This window comes from Ictalurus furcatus, chromosome 17 (genome assembly GCF_023375685.1).
Source record: "Ictalurus furcatus strain D&B chromosome 17, Billie_1.0, whole genome shotgun sequence".
In the NCBI taxonomy this organism is placed as follows: Eukaryota; Metazoa; Chordata; class Actinopteri; order Siluriformes; family Ictaluridae; genus Ictalurus; species Ictalurus furcatus.
Window position 1 is genome coordinate 8,958,796 of NC_071271.1, and position 22,468 is coordinate 8,981,263.

A 22,468-nucleotide genomic window follows, 5' to 3' on the forward strand; every position below is an offset into this window, starting at 1 on the left:
GAATAGTAAATATATCAAGACTTACTCTGTTATCACACTTAACATGCAGTTTACCCGTTTTGAATTTAGCATTAGCTATACTAGCATGGAAAGGAAAAAAAAAAAAACTGAGGTAAAAGTGTTTTGGAGGTCACTTAGTGACAAACCTCTACAGATTAATTTTTACAGATCTCAACAGGGGTCATTTAGCCACTAAGTTTAGGAAAAGTGTAGCTATATCTTAGGAGTCTAGAAGTAAAATCTTAAACAAATCCAAAGTGGATTACTGAACATGAAATATTATGTACATTCAAACTATGAATTTTTTTATTAGTAGTAGTAGTAGTATCAGTAGTAGTACTCATAGTAGTTGTAGTAGTATTAGTGGTAGTAGTAGTATTAGTAGTAGTATTAGTGGTGGTAGTATTAGTAGTAGTAGTAATATTAGTGGTAGTAGTATTAGTAGTATTAGTGGTGGTAGTAGTAGTAGTAGTAGTAGTAGTATTAGTAGTAATAGTATTAGTAGTAGTATAGGTAGTAGTATTAGTATTAGTAGTAGTATTGGTAGTAGTAGTAGTAATATTAGTGGTAGTAGTAGTAGTAATAGTCCCTGAGGACATTCACTCACAATGAAAACGAGGACATACACCTGCTGAAAGCGCTGTACCTGTATGGTGTCAAGTGAAATGTCGGCCCAGTAGAGGCAGTTCTTCTCATAGTCAAAGTCCAGAGCCACCGCCTCACGGAGTCCTGAGAGAGGCAGGGGCTGGTCGACACCTGTAGCTAAGTCATAGCGGTGGATAGAGTTCCTCACGGCGTACAGGATGAATTCATTACTCTCTACAAACAAACACACATAATGAAGATTTGAATGTAATTGGTCAGCCTTGTGAGTAATCATTAGGGAAAGGACACAGAGCTGAGCAGCTCTCAGATCAAGCTAAATTGTAAAAGGAAGCCTGAAATGAAGAAACTAGCCAGTTTCACTGCATATCAATATTCTGAGTCATGGTTTATTTTTGTTTGTTTTTTTAAAGACATCTTAAAATTATGTTTAAAAAAAGATAACTATACTTTCAATACACTCATGACTGGAGAACAGGAACAACCACAATCCACACACTGATTTTGATTAATGCGCTGCGTCAAACATAGCAACCTGAAACGCCAAACTGTCATTACACTGTATACTGAAACTATAAGCAGGGCTTTACTTTTGAACAATAAAAGGCATAATTCATGTCAGAATGCAGAGGTGGGCCAATCAGGAAAAGACAAAACAAACAAGGCTATAACTGTTGAGCACTACACGCTTCGGCTGAGGCGCAATCTGTTGGTCGGTAGAAAGGTTTTAACTAGGCGGATTAATTAGCTTGCACAGATGACATGATATTTTCAGAATCGGGAACACGCAGGTATGTGGAAATACCAAGAAAACCAGGCAAAATAAGGCTGTCCTTTAGCATAACATATAGCCACCTCACAGAAATGAAGGAGGCTAGCTAGACTGAAAATATCTTTAATGTTCAATTCGGTATAATTCTGTATAATATCAAGAAAATCAGTCCCTATCCTCACTGATCAGGCTACACCGATACTAATCCAGGCTCTTGTTATCTCAAATCTGGACTCTTGCAACACACTACTCCGGGGCCTCCCAGCCAGCTCCATCAAACCCCTTCAGATGATTCAGAATGCAGCAGCACCCCCAAAAAGGTCCTATGCCACACCCTCTCATCTCCCTCCACTGGCTTCCTGTAGCCGCCCGCATCAAATTCAAGGCCTTGATGCTCACATACTGTACAACACCTGGTCTGAAATAGCAGCCCCCTACTTCAACACTCTCCTTGAGGCTAAACACCCACCTCTTCCACGTACACTGAACTAACCCCTAATTGAACCCTCCCCACCCCAAAACACCCCCAGCTTTATATTAAAAAAAAAAAAAACCCACACTTACACCTCTACACTAGAACTCAATTAAAGATCTTGTATGGTAGCGCTGCTTGTATTGTTCTCTGCTCGATATATCGCTTTGCTTGTATTTCCTCATGTGTAAGTCACTTTGGATAAAAGCATCTCCTAAATGAATAAACGTAAAATGTAAACATGGAGAAAGAACATCACAGCTTATAGCTGAAATGTTTGGCAAAAACTAAGGCCCAAACACAATGTGCAAAATTAAAAACTTTGTTACAATAATGACAATAATAATAATAACAATAATAATAATAATAATAATGATCATAAACTCGTTTGTTTCCCTTAGTCTGAATTAATGTAATATAAATGAACTAGCTCACCATCTACTCACAGACCACTTTATAAGAAGCGCCTGTATAATGGATATAAAAAGTCTACACACCCCTGTTAAAATGGTAGGGATTTCTGATGAAACGTGATTGGTTAATTCTGAACACACAAGGGTGTGCGCACTTGCACAACGAGGTTATTGTATTGTTTTTTCATTTATCCCTAAAATGTTTGATTGTTCTTCACTTGATTGTATATGTTGTAATTTCACATTGAAGGTGGAAATAGTTCTGACAGGATTGACAGCTTTTCCTCAATCGCTTTGGCTCAATTCTCGATTGAGAGTTTTATTTTTCTCTGAAAACAATAAGTGCAGATCTCAGAACAATTAGTTTCTTGTTCACAACGGATTTGTATTTCTTATTCATTTAAGCAAACTGCCATTTTTACAGGGGTGTGTAGACATTTTATATCATACTGTATATCTTCTGTAAGACTGGGGGACTTTTTTTTTTTTTTCTTAATCTTCAGCTGTCCAGCAAATCCATCAAGGTCTGAGGTGTTTGTGTGAGATGCTGAGATGCTTTTCTGCACACCATGGCAGTAAAGAGTAGTTATTCGAGTTACCACAGCATTCCTGTCAGCTCAGCAGTCTGACCATTCTCCTCTGACGGTCAAAATCACAGAGAAGGCATTTTCTCCCATTCTGATGTTTGTTGTCAACATTAACTGATTATCTTGACCTGCATGATTTTATGCATTTTGCTAGTGCCACATGAATGCCAGACTCGATAATAGCATGAACGAGCAGGTGTATGGGTGTTCTTAATAAAGTGGCCAGTGAATATATAATTTGTCCACCCATGAAACAGATCGCAGTCCAACTTGTTTCCTCAGGTTCTTTTGCATTTGACCGAATGTTGCCTCAAACAACCCAAAAGTGAAAGGTTCTGTAAGTCATTGAACAACTTCTGAGATAATAACTTTGGGATTAATATTGATCTAGTAGTAGTACTAGTTGGCAGTGGTTGGTATTTGTGGGATAAATGGCTTAAAAAACTAAATAAAATAAAATAAATAAATAAATAAAAAAAAAAATAAAGAGAGCAAGAAACAGAAAGATTCAAGAAACCAGGATTCTGACCTCCAATAGGACATGGGAGCATCTCTCCATCCAACCGGGCCTCGACATCTCCACCAGTGCAGCTATCACCCGGCACTTTTCTATACCTGTGCCAATCAAAAACCACCAAAACGTTTTTGAAGACATTTCGTGATCCACACAAAACAAAACTTTTTTAATGTTTCACTGCTTCAGACACATTTGGACACTAGGTGGTGCTACTGCTGCAAGCCCATGAACTCGGCTCAAATCATTTCTCAGAACAGCCTTCCTTATCTCACCCTTTGCTGCGGCGGTACATCGTGCCCACCGGGCAGGGCACAGGAGGGGCGTACAAGTTGCCCGAAAACTCAGGGTCAGGAACGCACACTTGAAGAGATAGGTCCTCACTCAGCTTGAAACCATAATCACTGAGAGACAAAGAGAGAACAAGAGCACTTTTTGAGGAGCACTTATCGTTTATCACGACTGTTAATCTTGAAGGCAATTTGGAAGAATTTATCTGGCATTCCTCAGGCACTCTGAAACTGCACAGGCTGGAATTTAGTGACCATGTGACATGGTGATTTAGTGAAAGAGAAATGAAGGCCAACAGGAGGTGTGTATGCCAAACCTACAAACAGAGCTAAATCACTCACTCTGCGGTGTTCAAGGTTAAGAATTACTCTGTAAATTCTGCATTTTCAGTGAAGAGTTCTATGCCTTTTCAATGTAAAGTAAGTCTGGATGTTCAAGCTGTATCCAAGTACAGTGCCTTGAAAAAGCATTCACCCCCTTGTTGATTTCTTCTATTTTGGCATATTTGACATACTTGTTTCAGATCTTTATAAAAACATTTATATAAAAACAACAACAACAATCACCACCATCACCACCTGAATAAGCACAAAATACATTTTTAAAAAATAATCATTTCATTTATTGAAGGTAAAAAGTTATCACCGACTAGCCGAGTGTGAAAATGTAATTACTACTTTGTTACTCAAGTAACACATCCATCCATTCATTTTCCATACCACTTATCCTACAAAGGGTCACGGGGAGCCTGGAGCCTAACCAAGGCAACTTGAGGCACAAGGAGAGAGGACACCCGGGACGGGGTGCCAATCCATTGCAGGGCACAGCTGCACACATTCACACACTACGGACAATTTGGAAATGCCAATCAGCCTACAACACATGTCTTTGGGCTGGGGGAGGAAACTGGAGTACCCAGCGGAAATCCGCAAAGCACGGGGAGAACATGCAGACTCCATGCACACAGGACGGAGGCAGGATTCAAGTCCCAAACCCTGGAAGTGTGAGGTAAACATAACCACTAAACCATCTTACCCCTTACTCAATTAACCAATTAAGCAAATCTGATTAATAATTGAGTTCAATTAGACAAGACAAATCCAAGGCTTGATTACTTGATTGATAGCCCTGTTGAACCTAAATATCAAGTTAAATAGAACCTTTCCAGCAATGTCAAACAGGTTTAAAGGTCAGCATACTATACCATGATTTCTGGAATAGTAGTGAATCTTCACAGATGTGGCCAGGCCTACCAAAATTCCTCCAAGAGAACATTGATGACTAAACCAGGAAGTCATAAAAGAACTGCAGGCCTCGCTCGCTCAGATTAGGGAAGTGTTAACGATTTCACTATTAGAAATAGACTGTACGCAAATGGAGTTCATGGGAGAGTTGCAAGGCAAAAACCACTGCTAACCAAGAAGAGCATAAAGGCTTGTATCATATTTGCCAAAAACCGCTTGATGACCCCCAAGCCTCGTGGGATAATGTTCTGTGGACTAATGAGTCAAAATTGGAATACAGCATTCCTTAATATGAACATCATACCAACAGTCAAACATGATGGTGATAGCGTGATGGTGTGGGGATTGATGCTTTGATGCTTCAGGGCTTGAGTGACTTGCCATAAATGACAGCACCACAAATTATGCTCTCTACCTGAAAATGCGAAAGGAGAATTTCCAGTCTGTGATCTGAAGCTGAAGAGCAACTGGATTATGCAGGAAGACAGTAATCCGAAAAAGAAGTGCAAGTCTACCTCTGAATGGCTCAAACGAAACAAAAGAAGGTTTGGGAAAGGCCCTAGACTAAAAAGTCCTGACTTGAACCCCATTGAGATGCTGTGGCAGAACCTTAAATAGGCACTTCATGCTCGAAAGCCCTCCAATGTGGCTGAATTAAAGCAGTGCTGCAAAGAAGAGTGGGCAGCAATTCCTAAACAGTGATGTAAGCGAAAGACTGATCTTCAGTTATCAGAAGCATTAGGTTGCAGTTGTTGCTGCTAAAGGTGGAAGGTGCTAAAGTTTAAGGGAAATTACTTCCCACATGAGTCATACATGTGTTGCATGACCCTTTTCCTTAAAAAAAAAAAATGAAACAATTTAAAAACTGTTTTGTGTTTGCTTATTACATTTTGCATGAGGATCAGAAACCACTTATTGCAACAAATATGCAAAAAATAGAAATCAGGAGGAGGCTAATCTTTTTTCACTGCACTGTATCAACTTTTATAAAGCAAATTACCATTCATAGTCCTGACGCGTGCAGGAGCAGTTAGACAGGCTGACAGGTCGATCAAAGTCCTCGCCGTTGAAGCAGGTCGCGTGTGGCGAGCGACGCTTGAAGAGCAACTCACGGCCCAAAACGCAGCCGTTTCCTCGCTCATCAGACGGAGACCAGGGCTTATAGTCACCTTCGGTGCATGGCACACCTGCATATAAAAACACTAGCAATTTAGAGCTGTGATCAAGAAAACTGATGCATAATCGCGAGAGGAAAATCTGCTAAAAGTGATATCAAATGGATCATTATAAATGAAATAAGCGAAAATGTGAAAAGCCCGTTTGCATTTTTATTTGTATTGTTTTTATATTTTATTTTCCTCCCATACAGTCTAACTATTGGAATGGCAAAGCCCATTCAAATCTGTTTTTTTGGGGGGGGTTTTTTGCTGTAGACTGAAGATGTTTGGCTTTGAACAACTGAAAGAGGCTGTGGTAAAAGCCTGGAAAAGCATTACAAAAGAAGAAACCAACAGTCTGGTGATATCAGTGAGTCGCATGCTTGATGTAGTTATTGCAAGCAAGGGATATGCAACTAAATATCAAGTGTTATTTACTTTAAGACCTACTTTTGCTCACCTAAAAATTGCATGGTCTGATACAAAAGATTCTGTGTTTTATGTTGTTTAACACATCTAGATGTAAATACCAGTAAGTAAAAGCTGAAATCCTAAACTCTTGTCTGATATCCATGTTTTAATCTCAAACCCAAATGTCTTTGGTGTATAGCACAAACAAATGAACTGGCCTTGCCGTTCAGAGGGGACTGTATGTGCAAATCACACAATGCTGGAAATGAATGTGCAATACACTGAGTTAGTGTATTTATCATGCTGACTCTAAGATGGACTACACTAAAATTAGAGTCATGTGACTTGCCGTTAAAACCTCGTGGTCATAACGCAACCTTTATCACAAGGCAAGTTTCAGTTCGAGACGAACGGAAAGCAACTTAAAAACAGCTGTACGGCTGACGAAATCTTTCATCCTCACCGAGCACGTCGCTGACGTTGACCTGCAGAATGAGCCAGCTGTGTGACTGATCAGCGTAGGAGCCGAAGATAGTGAAGATGGTGCTCTTCTCGCCTGGCTCGGTCAGCAGCTGGTATACGTAGACATCCTGCTTGGAGAACTGGAACTCACTCCACGTCTCGCCCTCGTTGGTGCTGAACCTGCGTCACAGACAGTCACAAAGCCTCAGGTAAAGGAAAAGCACCGCAGTGTTCATGCCTTCCGTGCTTTAACACATCCGAGTCATCTTCCAAAAGGCATCGTTCGATATTTAGCGGAGACACCACTCACGAAGGCTGTGCTGTGTTGTGTTTGCATTTTTCCCCAACTCCAAATATTAGTCATTGTCAGTTGTCTAGTTCTTTCTTGTCATGTGATAGATTATAACGAGCAAGGGTCAGGGCTAGCACGTTTCCTCTGGGACACATGAAGCCAGCCGCTACATCATGGGCAGGGTAACACACTCAGAGGAAAGTGCCATCTACCCTCTTCCTCATACATAAGCTCACTTGGTTAGTGTCGCTCTGACTGAAAGGAAAGATAGTAACACTATGCCTTCCACTCACAGAGCTCAGACAGTTCTGACTCATCAAGAATTTGTATGCAAGTTATATGAAATGTGAAAGTGACACATAAACTTGAGTAAAGTTATTAGACCAATCTAATGGTATAGGTTGCCTGGTGGCCTTAAAGTCTCCATGAAATCAAAACTGAAGCTTTGTGGCTTTTAGTATAAATATATGTTAACCATAAGGTTATCTATAAGCTAGGGTCAGGGCTCTACAGTGCGAACATTTCACTGAAAAATTCTTTGCGTGATTGTGAATAAAGATTTATTCACACCAGTACGAGTCACCTGTTCGAAGTTGTATAATACAATCGGAATAAAAACTAAAACTCCAAAATGCACCTACACCGAGCAACAGTTACTTTCACACTGCTTTTCGTCTCTTCAGTCAACCGAACAAGTGTGGGATTGACAAGAGTAATGACAAGAGTAACACTGTACATCAACTGCTTCTTTCAAACCGCCATCTTTTATTGATCACGCAAAATGACCTGAACTATCACCTGCTCGTGTAGCCACAGCGGCGTCGGCTGTAAATTAATAATAATGCTAACGCTACAAGGTGGGTTTTAATTCAAACTTCTTTATTAAATAATTCCTCACCAATCATAATCAAGAGTAGCAACTGTTCAGTCTGTACACATACAGTACGCTGCCGCTCTCCTTCACTCTCTTCAGTAACTCGTCCCGGCTCACACACATCACATTTACTAATTTAAACTCGGGGTTGCCAAATATCACTAGAAAAGTCAACTTCAGTTTCCATGTTTTGATTTAATCCACCAAAATAATTCAATATTATCAGCAGACATGACAACACTGTACTGGGGAAACCGATCCAAAAGGAACTACTGATAAACAAACAAACAAAAAACTAATAAAATGTAAAGACAGAAAATGTGCTTAGATATAAATAAATCACTTAATATAAAAAATAGATAGTATAATAACTTCATAAAATATAAATAAAATGAGAAATTAAATGATGTTTAATTACTATGGGTTGCACTTAATATAAATTTGAGATTAAGATTAGTTTGCTATCTCCTTAGAAGGCTATTAGCCTCTTTCCTAACATGGATCATTTTTGCGTTAGTCTACTTTTAATTAGGACTCTCTATTGTTTAAGATATTTAAAAATAAATATTTTATGGTTGTTTACTTATCAACTAACCAACAGTATTTGTCATTACTATTATTTTAACTAAATTAACAGTGACCATGAGCAGAGAGCTTACATTTAACTGTTTATGACAGACCTCCTGATTAAAGTTTAAACAAAAAACGATTGGTATCTGGATCGGTATCGGTCGTAAAAATCCTGATTGGTGCATCCCTAATGAACACCATTAAACTAAAGCTCTTTGCATCTGATGGGTAAATGAACTCACCCAATCACATCCTATATGAGATTATTCAGATATATACACAATACACACAGAGCGGTTCGAGAACTGGCTTCAGCCCAGAACCATGATAGTGGAAAATGTCTAATAGTGTATTAATAACATAATTAATTAATAACATAATTGACAAGCTCAAGTTTTCTCATGCCTACTTGTGTGTTATTTTGTGGCACATTAACAATACCATCTCTAAAAAAACAAACAAACAAACAAAAAAAAACTTCAATTGTGCTTCTAAATTTTTGATTGTGCTCCAAAATTTTTATAATTAGGAGCGCTCCTAAAAGAAATTGTTACCGTAGAGCCCTGGCTAGGGTACTTCAAAACAATGACAAAATTCACATTTAGAATATATATATATATATATATATATATATATATATATATATATATATATATATATATATATATATATATATATATATATATATATACACATACATACACACACACACACACACACACACACACACACACACACACACTTCAAAATGTACAGTCTCTCGCTCTCTCTCTACCACCAATACGGATCGAACATACTGGTGACATCATTATGCACTTCAGCTTCTCATCAGATTTTCTGTCTAATCAAATGCTGTCTAGAATCTGACGTGTCCCACCCCCGACATTTTAAAAATACACGGTACTAACTGTCAAGTACGGCTTAGCCCGAGCTATGAGGCACGTTTAATGCTATTGGCTATTTAAAAAGGTGGAGGAGCCGCTCGATATGTCCTGCCCTGACTTCCTGTTTCAGTAGAAATTACATCAACACATCGAATAAATGCTGAGCTTTTCAAGGAGACTTCAAAGTTTCTCCTTTCACTACTCTATTCGCCTTTTATCCAACAGCATATGGTGGAAAAAATAAGCCCGGTTTGAAGTAGAGTATATTGTAAAATTAAAATGAATTTTAAGCAAAAGTAACACAGGGATGTGTAGCGACTGGTGGGGGGGGGGGGGGGGGGGGGGGGGGCTGGGCTATAAACTTTTGAACAGGATGATCAGTGTAAATTATAATGTCAATATCTTATATGGGACAGTAATAAATTCATACAAAATAATAATTTACACTGATCACTTAAAAAAATGAACATTTTGCAGATTCTGCAAGGCGTAGTTCACCCGAGGCACCAACAATATCAGTGCTACTTTGTTCCAAGCTTTATTTTGCCTTGTAATGTCTGTATATACAGAATGTACATTTATTTAGAGGTTGTATGTAACTAGATAAATGAAACCACAGTTCCATTTTCTTTTCCATTTTTTGCACATCAAACAGTAAGTAGGAAGTAACTGTAGGTATGAACTAAAGTTGTGAAGAAGGAACTGAAGAAACATAAGACCACCTGTGCCATAGGATTGTTCCAAGGAACCATTTGAAATAATACCTAATTGCCTAGACTTAACAAAAATCTCAATTCAAATCTCACTTCTTGTGACTCTGAAATCACAGCTCTGTTTCAGGCACGTATACAGAAAATGAATGAGTGCCTGTTGCCTTGTCCCTCACTAGTGTGTACATAGGGTTAGTGCGAGTGGGTACACAGGCACACAGATACATAAAGGTTATTAAAAATCAAAAACAATGACTCACTTAAGTGTCTGGGTGGCGCCACCCTGGGAAATAGCCATCAGGATGCCTCCATGGTCCCCCCAGGTGTAGAAGTGAGGACCAGCCAGAGCCTGAAGCCATGTTAGCATTAGAGTCAGTTAGAGGTGCAATATTAGGAAGCTTATAATAAATCATTTAGCAGGAGAGTAATAGGATGTGCATGAGCGTATCGGTACCTCTCTCCACCTGGCTCCGGCACTGCTCGAGACGTACACATTGGGCTTATTGGCCAGGTTCTTTCCCACGGATCCTGAAAGAAGGAGGTGAGCATGAAGAAAAGAGAGTATGAAGGAAAGAAAAAAGGGAAAAAGGAAAGCAAGCAAGATCAGTCAATACTCATACCATGCTCCTAGTTTAGTCACACAAGCATAGCAGTGGGAAAACTATATCTTAAACAGCACACTGATGTAAGCATGTCATTTAAAATGAGCAGTCTATATCATTTCAGATACAGGAGCACTGTAACTAATAATATCTGAAGTGCCAAAGAGCCAAAACAGAATACCATTATTAGTAGAGATGCACCAATGTATTGGCTATTAATCTCTATCGGCCAATAGTTTAAAAACAACTGATATTCAGGGCCGATTATATCCTGTCAATCAAAGGAGGGCGGGAAAACACAGATTTCGTGCTGTGTGTAAAGATGATGTCTCGTGTGGAATGACGACAAAACTGCAGTTTGTAATCTCTAATCTCTGCACTCCTAAAATGTTACTACGGACGCTGCAGCAGTGAAGCGGGAGTTTCAACATCAAGTCTAAATTATTTTTTTTTGCCGCGCTGTATTAAAGGGCCAGTACACTGTTGAAAGATTCAAATGAAGAGGAGTTGACAAAAATGTATATGTATATATATATTTATATATATATATATATATATATATATATATATATATATATATATATATATATATATATATATATATTTATATATATATATATATATATATATATATATCTCACAGAAAAATATATTTGTGGAGTAGTATATTTCATATCGAGTTAATGTTATTATATAAAAAGTTGATATTAAATATTACCAGTTTGATGTCAATGATGAAGTAGAAATGCTTTTGCTTGTGGAGAGTGAAGGTGAGACTAACAGGAGGGGTTTTTTTTTTTTTTTTTTTTTTTGGAATTCAGTCAATGTTAATATGAATTAATAACATTCAATAAGTTAAGAAATCTTACTTTAATCTTCAGAATTGAGTTCATGTGTTAATGTTAATTAGAGTAATGTGTTTTCTGTTTATGAGACCAGTTACTGTGAAACAACTTGTTCAAATGGAGAGAATAAAGTTTTAATTTGCATTTCTTTCAGAATTGTGGAATTAATTATTATTCATTTAAAAGAAGGTATAAAAGGCAGAACTATCGGTATCGGCCGATAGCACTCTGAATAATCGGTTATCGGTGTCAGCTGAGAAATTTAGTATCGGTGCATCTCTAATTATTAGTATTGGTGTATTTAATACAACAGCACTGCTGAATTCTCAAATCTGATCGGTCAGAAGGTGTTGATTAATTTCCTAGAGCAGCAGCTCTGAAAATAGAGCAACTACAAGGCAAATCACAGGTTTACATCAAGGCACTCGTTCGAATATATGTATTTGTTTCTATAGTAACAACTTGCACAAGGACTTGTATGGCAGATGTGCCACATAAACAAATTTTTTTTTAAAAATGTACATAATCATTGATATGGCAAAACTTTCTGTGCATTTTTAGAAGGAGTCTCCAGTGTCAGCGTTTTGTAGCAGTCAAATTAAAGCCGAGTTAAACCAAGTTTTCCCGACAAGATAAAGTCTGGAAATTGCTGTTGTGTAACTGGAATAAAACACTTTCAGATGTGTTGTTATTAAAAATAAATCACATTAAATGTGGTAACATCACACCTCCCTTTTGCTGATTATTTTCCTATAACAGCACACCTAGTCATGTTTTATTCATCATATAACAACCGATTCTCAATCCTCAAATACGTCATCAAACATATCAGTTACACATACACAAGATCTCCAACGTCAGAGTAGTTACACTGCCCACTGTTCTACAGAAAAATCCTCCAGGTCCTGCACATTTTGTTTTTCTGGCATCTTCTATATATTTGATCCCTTTCCAACATTAGCTATATGATTTTGAGATCCATCTTTTCACACTGAGGATGACAGAAAAAGACTCATACACAACTATTATATAATGTGCAAATATTGACTAAGAGCCAGGGGGGTGTAAACTTTTGAACAGAATGATTGATGTAAATCATTTTGTCTTCTGGGAAATATCTTATGTAGCTTCTGATGGGTAGAACTAAATGAAAAAAAAAATCTTTAAGCAAAATAATAATTTACACCGATCATCCTGATCAAAAGTTTACCCCCCCCCCCCTTTTCTTAATGCTGCCTTCTGGAGCATCAGTGAATGTTTGCACCTTTTGTAATAGTAGTGTACGAGTCCCCCAGTCGTCCTCAGTGTGAAAGGATGGATCACAACATCATATAGTGTTTGAAAGGGGTTAAATATGCAGAAGATTCTGGAAAAGCACAGAATGTGCAGGACCTGGAGGATTTTTCTGAAGAACAGTGGGCAGTTTAATAGCTCAGGACAAACAGGGGACTCATGAACAACTCTCACAAAACATAAAAACAGTCATGGATCATCCAGATAACACCACACAGTATTAAGAATTGAGCGCATATAACCTTTTGAACTGGTTCATTTGTGTAAATTCAGTTATTATTGTGTCTTGTGGACTATATATAAACATCTGTTATGTGAAACAGCTTATACAGGGCAAGATTACTTATGTATTCTACAGCATGCTAATCTAAAGAATAGACATTAATAATAATAAAGGAATGAAATTAGCTGTACTGTAGATTTTATGAAACTTTAAGAGAACCCAAAAACAAACATGATGTATCTTGGGCAGGAGGATCAGTAGCGCGATCCGACATCAACAGGAAACTCTACATCAGTTATCTTGACACACACTAAGATGGCTTATACTCAGCTAATTTTCAGCAATAAGTAAGAGTAAACCTATACACTTAAATATACTGAATGACAGGAAAGAAAAAGGAAAAAGGTACATTTTCATCATTTATTGTCTCAAACATAATGTCAACAAATAAACTTCACTTCTACTACAACTACTTGCAAGAGTTTAGCCCACGAAACAGCACAGGAAACAGAGACAGGAAGCAAGAACTCGATCAGATCCGTGATATATTCGCCGTAAACACTGCTGCTCGATGCCTGGCTGTGATCTTCACATATAGCAAGAGGACGGCTGTTCCCTACACACACACACACCTCCACTTCAATGGCACAACCAGAGCCTGGGAGGCGAAAACACCTCCAGCGCTCGCTGACTCAGATTTAAAAAAAACAAACAAAAAAAAAAACTATGTTTTACACAAGATCCTGTTTTCGCACTGCCTGAATTTGAATTATAGCTGCGTTGAGGCTCCCCCCCTTCTGTAAATCATAAACAAGCAAGGAGATCAGTGTAAGCTACTTAACAGAGTCCATCAATGCAGTTTTGTTATAAAATGCTGAGGTTTTCTGGCTGCTGGGAGATGTCTAGGGGTACGTGTGAACCCCAAACCACACCACCACTGTGTGTGTGTGTGTGTGTGTGTGTGTATGTGTGTTAATTAGTCTGTGGCTAAAACAGCAATAATTAGCACATCTGTCTTTGAGCGATAGCACCCAAAGTGGGCCAACATCTTTGCAAAGCCTGTTCCTCTGCTCTCTCCATACTGCCCATTATCTAATAATCATTTAATTAAAGAGCCGGCTGCTGCTGGCAATCGCAGAGAGACAAAAAAGAAGCGGGGTGAAAAAAAAAAAAAAAAAAAAAAACCAACACGTGCGCACCCTTGAGACAAGCAGAGAGGAAATTCAATGCCTTCCACATGAGGATGCGTACTCCAGAACAAACCCACACTCATCCCCTATCATTACACCGTGCATGGAGTGTTTATTATAGCGTTAGTACAAGCATGTTTTCACTTGGCAGACACACACACACACACACACACACACACACACACTTGGCTCGAAGTTCAGATACACCAAAACGTCAAGACTCTGAGAAAACATGCTGCAGGATGTGAAAGCGGCGCTGGTCACATGACCCACCTGTTGCCATGATGAGGCCAGGTGCAGACTCTTTGCTCAGAATGGGCATCCTGCGAAGCTGAATATTCAACAATTGACTCCATCGCTGAGCCAAGTGCAGGGAGCAACCTTTAGAAATCTGCAAATAAGACAGATAAGAGAGAGAGAGAGAGAGAGAGAGAGAGAGAGAACGGGAGTTAAAGTACAGCAGGTGAAATACAGCGTCCTTAACAATAAATGTCCTCGTGTGTGGCGGCCTAGGAAAATCCCTTCATACAGTGAAATTATGACCTTTTCTTTTATATGCAGTTCTGAAAATTAGAGACTGTCCTAAATTGAAATGTGTTTCCCTTTTACATGCACCTTACCAAACAGATTAAAATCTTAAAAACGGAGTAAAATCACATTTAAATATTTCGTTCCAATGGCACTGAAAGACAACCCACCTACCTGTACATTTACAACCCAATCTACTTATGGACAAACAACATGACTGCCATATTGCAAATAATTTTAAAGTTTACTATGGGAAATATTTCATAACCTGAGGTAAAAGTGACTCACAGCATTTTAACACACACAAACATCATCATCATCATCATCTCTTCACCTGCCTGATCTAAAGTCATTTAAACCTTTCTAAAACTTTCTCCTCGGTCATCTGTACCAAATGTGTGTCGTCTTCTCCGTTTTGATGGTGATGATGTAACAGTACAGAAGCAGTGCGACCTTTTGATAGTCGTTGTTACCAATTAAACTTGTGTCAGTTCTCTTGTGTCATCATGGTGCAGTAAACAGAGTTTAGTGTTTAGCACATTTGCCTCGCAGCTCCAGGGTTGGGGCTCGATTCCTGCCTCCACCCTGTGTGCGCATGCAAGTCTGCAGGTTCTCCCTATGCTTTAGGGGTTTCCTCCCCCAGTCTAAAGACATGCATTGGCTGATTGGCCTTTCTAAATTGTCCGTAGTGTGTGAATGGGCGTGTGAGTGTGTGGGCGATTGGCACCCCATCCAGGGTCTCCCCAGCCCTGTGCCCCAGAGTCCACTGGGATCGGCACCAGGCTCCCAGCGATCCTGTGTAGGATAAGCGTTACAGAAAACGGACAGATGGATGGATTTAACTACACAAAAGATATCAGACTGACTGCATTGACGGCAACATTTGTTAACTAGGCTCCTTACACAACATAATCCCTGCAGGAAACAGCCATGGCAGGTTCCCAATTCGGCCACAGCGACAGCCCTTTATTTCCCAGTTACATTCATTTCCAACATTCCATTGTAAATATAATTGGCGTAGTTTCTTTACTAATAAAGCTTTGTAGTCTTTACAGTCTTGTCATAAAAGTAGGCTTGTTGCATGCTCGGAGAATCAGTGAATTAGCAAAACACCTTCACCACTTCCTCTGATCATAACAACACCCACGCTCGCACTCAGAAGCCACACTCTTGACACAAGAGAGGCTCCAGATGCTTCTGTGGTATTCCGGTGTGTGCTACCTGGCAATCGATGGAGCCCCCAAGGCTGTCGGAATTTGGTGGCTGCAGCAACTCCCAGGTGCCGCCCTTGTCAAAGGTGATCACAGAGCGCATGTTGTCTTCGCTGAGCGAGCCGTTGATGAGTGTGGCTACAAACACGCCACGCAGGCCCTCCACACGGTGCAAGTCTGCAAACGGCTCATTGGCAAAGTACCTACACACACACACACACACACACACACACACACACACACACACACAGAGACGTTTGAAAAGGTCAACACCGTGAGTCTTGGCATCTCATTTACATTTACACTGTACTGCTGCAGATCAGAGGTCTGCTGAATGAGGAAAGAAGGAGAAGAAACTGCTCAAGTCTGGAGGCTGAATTTACGTCCCTAACCCACCACTGAGCTGCACGGCAGAGCCATGCATCTGGATCCCGCTGGCAGGAGAGGGCAGTCAGAAATAACGTTCAAGGACAAAGAGAGATAAACAGCGTGAGCCCTAATACTAATTAGGGTGTCCATTTGATAAACTAGCATCATAGTGTTTTCTATTGGCTTGAAATAAACTATGAGGCCACTAATAATAAATAAGTGTCTATTTACACTAGGGAGAAAATAGCATTGGCCTAACAAGGCCCGTGAGAGCTATGATTCGATTTAATATTTTGACACATTTACTTTTGAAACAGGAAGTAAGGCAGGTGGCATGTCAAACGGCTTGACCGTCAGTTGACATGCTCGATATCTTCGAGAAAAGGTTTCCAACCACTGCACCTTGGAATGGTACCAGGTCATGGGGTGTTGTATTTATTTATATATATATATATATTTATATATATATATATATATATATATATATATATATATATATATATATATATATATATATATATATATATATATATGAGACAGAGAGAGAGAGAGAGAGGAATGACACAGGAAAAAGTATTGAACACACTAGCTGAAATGTATTTAATACTTACTGGAGAAGTGCCTTTGTTTGTAATGACATATTCAAGACACTTCCTGTATGAAGAAATGAATCGGCTGCAGTATTCAGGTGTGATTTTGGTCCATTCTTCTAAACATATTGTCTTTAAATCTTGTTCAATTGGATTCAAGTCAGGTGATTGACTGGGCCATTCTAACACCTTCATTTTTTTTTTCAAGCAATTGAGACTTTCCTTTGCTGTATACTTTGGATTGTTGTCCTCCTGGAAGGTCCACCCACATCTCATCTTCATCATCCTGGTGGATGGCAGCAGATTCTTCTCAAGAATCTCCCGGTAAAGGGCTCCATTCATCATTCATTCAACTATACAAAGTTTGCCAGAACCATGTGATGAAAAACAGCCCCCCACCATGATGCTTCCACCTCCAGACTTCACTGTTGGTATAGTGTTTTTAGGGTGATGTGCAGTGCCATTTCTTCTCCAAACATGGTGTGTAGTATGACAGCCAAAAAGTTAAATTTTGCTCTCGTCTGACCAGACTACACTCTCCCAGTATTTCCTAGGATTGTCCAAATGACTTGTAGCAAACTTTAAACGAGCTTCGCCATGCCTTTTCTTTAGTAATTACCTATTGTTTTCTCTGTGACGATGGCACCTGCCGCCTCCAAGTGTTTCTGGAGCTCTTTCTGAGTGGTCCTTGGCTCTTGGGCTACTCTACTGACTATTCATCTGACTCCCTGGTCAGAAATCTTGCAAAGAGCTCCTGTTCATGGCCAGTTGATGATGAAGTGATGTTGCTTCCACTTGCGGATAACGACCCCAAGGGTGCTTACTGGAGGATTCAGAAGATTTGAAATACGTCTGTGTCTGATTACATCAATATGTTTTGCAACAATACGGTTGCAAAGGTCATGGGAGAGCAGTTTGCTTTTACCCATCATGAGATGTTTCTTGTATAACGAAAAACCATCAATTTACTAACTCAGCTGCTATTAAGTTGTAGATAGGGGGTATTATTACTTATGCATTTCAGCTGGTTCCTTGCCTTGGAGAACTGCTTTTCCTTAATATGTTCAATACTTTTTTCCTGTGTCATTCCACTTTATTACACAAAACTTTATTTATGGACTTTAATGTTGTGAATTCTTTATATTTCCAGCTTTCTTGAGTTAATACCAAAATTTCATTTGAATAGCATCATTGGAAATATATTTACTGAAAAAAATGTTGACGCGTTCAATACTTATTTCCCCCACTGTATACACACACTCTGGCCAAGGGCTATAGGTTTGGATTGAAATTAATTGGTCTGTCCTTCTGAACAGTGTTTCTCATTTGTGGGAACTGGACCAGTTGAGTTTATTAGAAACTACTGTGAGCAGAGGCAAAGCGAAATGAGAAACACAGCAGGAAGAGGAATCAGATGCCTAATTTTGGAAAACGTGTGTTTTTGATCAGTCACACATCACGGCATTACCTGATGAGGGTGTTGCTTCCTGAACCATCGGGGCTGTAATACAGCACATTCTCCAGAGAAAGAGAAAAGGCGAGCCCCTGCGTGTCCGAGATGTACAGGTGCGTGACGTTATTGTTGTGGTTCACGCACACGAACACCTGATCCTCTGAGGCGTCTGCTATGTAATACTCCTGCAAAAGGTCACGTAACATGGCATGCCAATCAGACAGACTTCCAGTATATAAGCGATTTATTCCTGACCTTGGTCCTGAAGTACTCCACATTTATTCATTTCATTTGACTAAAACATGTAGTGCAGGGGTTAGTGACGACCACAGTTAAGAAACACTGGTTTAATGAAGCCACAGTACTCACAGTGATAGGGTGGCGAGTGTTAAACTGGGCCGCTCTCATGGGCTGGCGGTTGTAGGAGACCCACAGCTGTACCGACTGTGGCTCATGGCTCCCGAGCAGCGTCTGTATGAACACACACGGCCTCACAATCACGTCACACAGTCAAGCTGCTCCCCAAACCCACAAAAAATCTATAAAAAATATATTTTATATATATATATATATATATATATATATATATATATATATATATATATATATATATATATATATATATACACATACACACACACACACACACACACACACACACACACACACATATATATATAGGGAGTACTGTTACTGTCACGATGAATAGAAGCATCTATGAACATGAATGAGATGCGATTTGGAAATTCCCCCATGTTCTCCTGACACTCCAACTCCTCCCCCAATACCCTGGTTAAGCAATGCTAAGGTGTATTGTGCAATTATTCGAGAAATAAAATCCTATTTGAACCTCAGTCTAACTCGGGGCCTGAAATGGAGACGTCTGTTACTCAAAATGTGAAAACTGTTGGCTTAATTTTAAGTTCACCAAGTTTCTGTTACCACCAAGAGGTTAGATTATTGTCCAATAACAGCACATCCCGGAAAGCAATTTGACAATAATTACATTACGTTTAATATTGTTCAACATCCACGAAACAAGTAGTTCCTGTTACCACTTGCATTACAGCATCTGTAAACAGTCATTCCCTCACCAGCCTCTCTTTTTTCTGTCTCTGGAAATTAAAAAGGAGGGAGAAGAAAAAAAAAAAAAAAAAAAAAAACACAGCCTGTCCTATTACTAAGACAGTCCCTCCAGGATTGAGTGATTTTGCAAATCACAGAAATGAACATGAAATCATGTAAACTCCACAATCTTCGGTGGTGTTTACAATTTTTCTAAATTACCGCAGGATTTCTGCAGATTCAGACGGGTCATGTAACGTAATCGTTCAAAGCCCTCTTCGATTCGAGTGTGTCGAACACGAATACAGCTAAAAGGTCTCATTGACCAACAAACATCACTGCGAAAGACCGTGCGCAACAATTTCGTGTGATTGCGATTTCACCAATTCAAGTAGTTTTCCACAAAAAAAAAAAAAAATTCTGAAAAAAGCCACTGCAAAATCAAACATTTTTGGCCACAACAAATCACAAAAAAAAAAAAACCTGCGAAATATTAAAAACGCCTAATAAACATCTCTTCACAGAAAACGTCACCATATCAACAGTTACACGTGGAGAGTCTGCTATACCGCACCCAAGTCCTTGTGCAAGTTGTTACCATAGAAACGATAACCTAGCTATAGAAAGAAAAAAACTTGTGCATTAATAAAAACCCTGCCATCGAAATACCATCCAAACCATGCTGTTAAAGAAAATTAATCACCACAATCAGACCAATCAGACAACTAGCAGGCTAATTAATAACTATTTACAGGCTTGCATCATTCACAAATGGATACAAACCTGACTAAATACACCAATTAACATTAGCTCACCATTAACATTAACTAAGATAGTTAGAAAACATTAAGGTTTCTGCTCACCACAGCATTATCCTCTAACAATTTCCATGAAGCTATGCTGAAATACCCGTGATGATATAAATCAGTCTATCAGCTGCTTGTTGTCAAGACTACACTGGGTTTACTGCATCCGTCTGGATTAACAGCCCAAGTTTAAAATCCCCACAAGATGGTAGTGGAGGCCTGAGCCAAACAAACACAAGAGGCAGATTTCTTTCTCCTAAGTGCAGGGCACAGAGAATGCCATGAGCTTGACAGGCTGCAAACTATCTGCCCAGCATTAATGAATTTCCCCTGATGAGGCGGAAAAGCACTTCTCGTTCCCTGGTGGAAAACAGAGCATGCAGTGTCGTTGCTCTCTCGGACCCTCTAGTCACGGCCCTAGCATCCATCGCCCTGATTTATCTGCCTGTTAATGGCCATCTCCAGGAACAGACTGCAGTGGTGTCGCAGGCAGCCAAAACTCAATCTGGCTTTAGAGAGCAGGGAAGGACACGCAAAGGATTGTGGAAAGGGCCGCCGTTGCTGAGAGAGCAGGAAGAGAAAGAGCCAGAGTTGTAACAACGGCTTAATCTGACAAAGAGGACAAGCTGGGTTTGAATATGCAAAACTGACACGGCTATGCAGCGCCAAGGGACTGGCGTGTATGAGATACCGCATTCCTTTAGCTGTTTGTTCCTTTTTCCGTCCAATTTACCAGAGTGCAGGGCCATGTCCAAATCATTTTCTATTGGTGGACTGAATAGTTAAGGGTCACCGATGGACGAGACCACTCACCTGACAAAACTCTTTTTACACTCTTTCTGGACTGCTTCTTTGTGGTAAACCAGCTCACACAGAACTGGATTAACTCTTAATACAGAGGCATGCAACATACATGGGTGTGGTCCAAGTCTGAGAATTGATCTCACTTGCCAATGAGAATTTGCTTTTGAATTCCGACCCGTCTACCAGAATGAATGGAGCTGATTCTTACAGACTTGCTGCATATTTGGCTCCTAGAGGCACTTTTCCTTCATTGTGGGAGAGGCTTTTATGTCAGAAAACAAGAGACTTACTGTGCTGACAAGCTCTGCCAGCCAGAGAGACCTGACTCACGAGCAGGAGCTCAGGCTTGTAGAGCTTGATTAGGCCGTGTGAAAGTTTTAGTGAGTGTGTGTGTGTGTGTGTGTGTGGTGTGACCTGCAAGCTCAATTAGCAAGCCTGTGTCCCAACGTAGCTGTCCTGGTAACAATCGATAATAATAGCATGGTACATACAGTACATTTGGAATTGGAAGTACAATAATTAATTCTTCAATTCGTTATTTATTTATATTTTTTTTTCAATCTCCATCTACTTGGAGAAAAGGAAAAAGTGGGACGATGATTAGCGGAGAAAGAGATACTCAAAACAAATTATTTTTTTAAAAGAACCATATGAAGGGGGAAAAGTTATTATTATGACTATCATTTCCGGAGCTTTAATGAATCTTTGATGCTTCTTAGTGCCAAAAGGTCCTTGTGATATTCATTATGCTAATCCTATTAGGAGGCCCAGGACTACTGAGAGCGTGAGACATAGCAATATAGAAAGAGAAACACAAAGAGAGACTGTCTAAGACACACGATGCCTCAAAACAGCTAATACACTGTGCCCTGACTGGCTAGTGACTCCAGTCATGACTGACTAATGCTGGATCCAAAGACAGACAGCCAAAGCCAGTAATAAAGCTTGGGACACGCCAACTGGGTCACTAGTTCCCAAGACTTGTGCAATTCTGTCAGCTTCTCTGTTTTGCGCATGGAGACATCTCCACCCAACTATTCTAACCTCGTGCACTTGGCTGATCATGTTTGTCTAGACTTCCCCGTAATTACCCTAGTCATTACCATATTATCTTGTTTAAATACTGAAACCAAGCAACTGTAATTATCGTATTGTTAATCCAGGTAGAGTCATGGCATGGAGGAAAATAATCAAAGCTATAAAGAGATTTCAGTGGAAATTCCTAAAAAAAAA

At 39.5% G+C, this 22,468-nt stretch overlaps 1 protein-coding gene across 2 annotated transcripts in view; it reads right to left on the reverse strand.

Annotated features, from left to right (window-relative positions):
- sorl1 (sortilin-related receptor, L(DLR class) A repeats containing) overlaps positions 1–22,468 on the reverse strand; it is a 92,621-nt gene that overhangs the window by 32,920 nt on the left and 37,233 nt on the right. For both annotated transcript variants that reach the window (XM_053646351.1, XM_053646350.1), the window contains exons 7-17: positions 18,930–19,031; positions 18,576–18,745; positions 16,159–16,351; positions 14,683–14,800; positions 10,711–10,784; positions 10,517–10,605; positions 6,928–7,106; positions 5,897–6,083; positions 3,637–3,765; positions 3,377–3,462; positions 647–819 (exon numbers count right to left, since the gene is read on the reverse strand). In XM_053646351.1, coding sequence (XP_053502326.1) covers positions 647–819; positions 3,377–3,462; positions 3,637–3,765; positions 5,897–6,083; positions 6,928–7,106; positions 10,517–10,605; positions 10,711–10,784; positions 14,683–14,800; positions 16,159–16,351; positions 18,576–18,745; positions 18,930–19,031 — 1,500 coding nt within the window. The remainder of the gene's footprint in view (positions 1–646; positions 820–3,376; positions 3,463–3,636; positions 3,766–5,896; positions 6,084–6,927; positions 7,107–10,516; positions 10,606–10,710; positions 10,785–14,682; positions 14,801–16,158; positions 16,352–18,575; positions 18,746–18,929; positions 19,032–22,468) is intronic.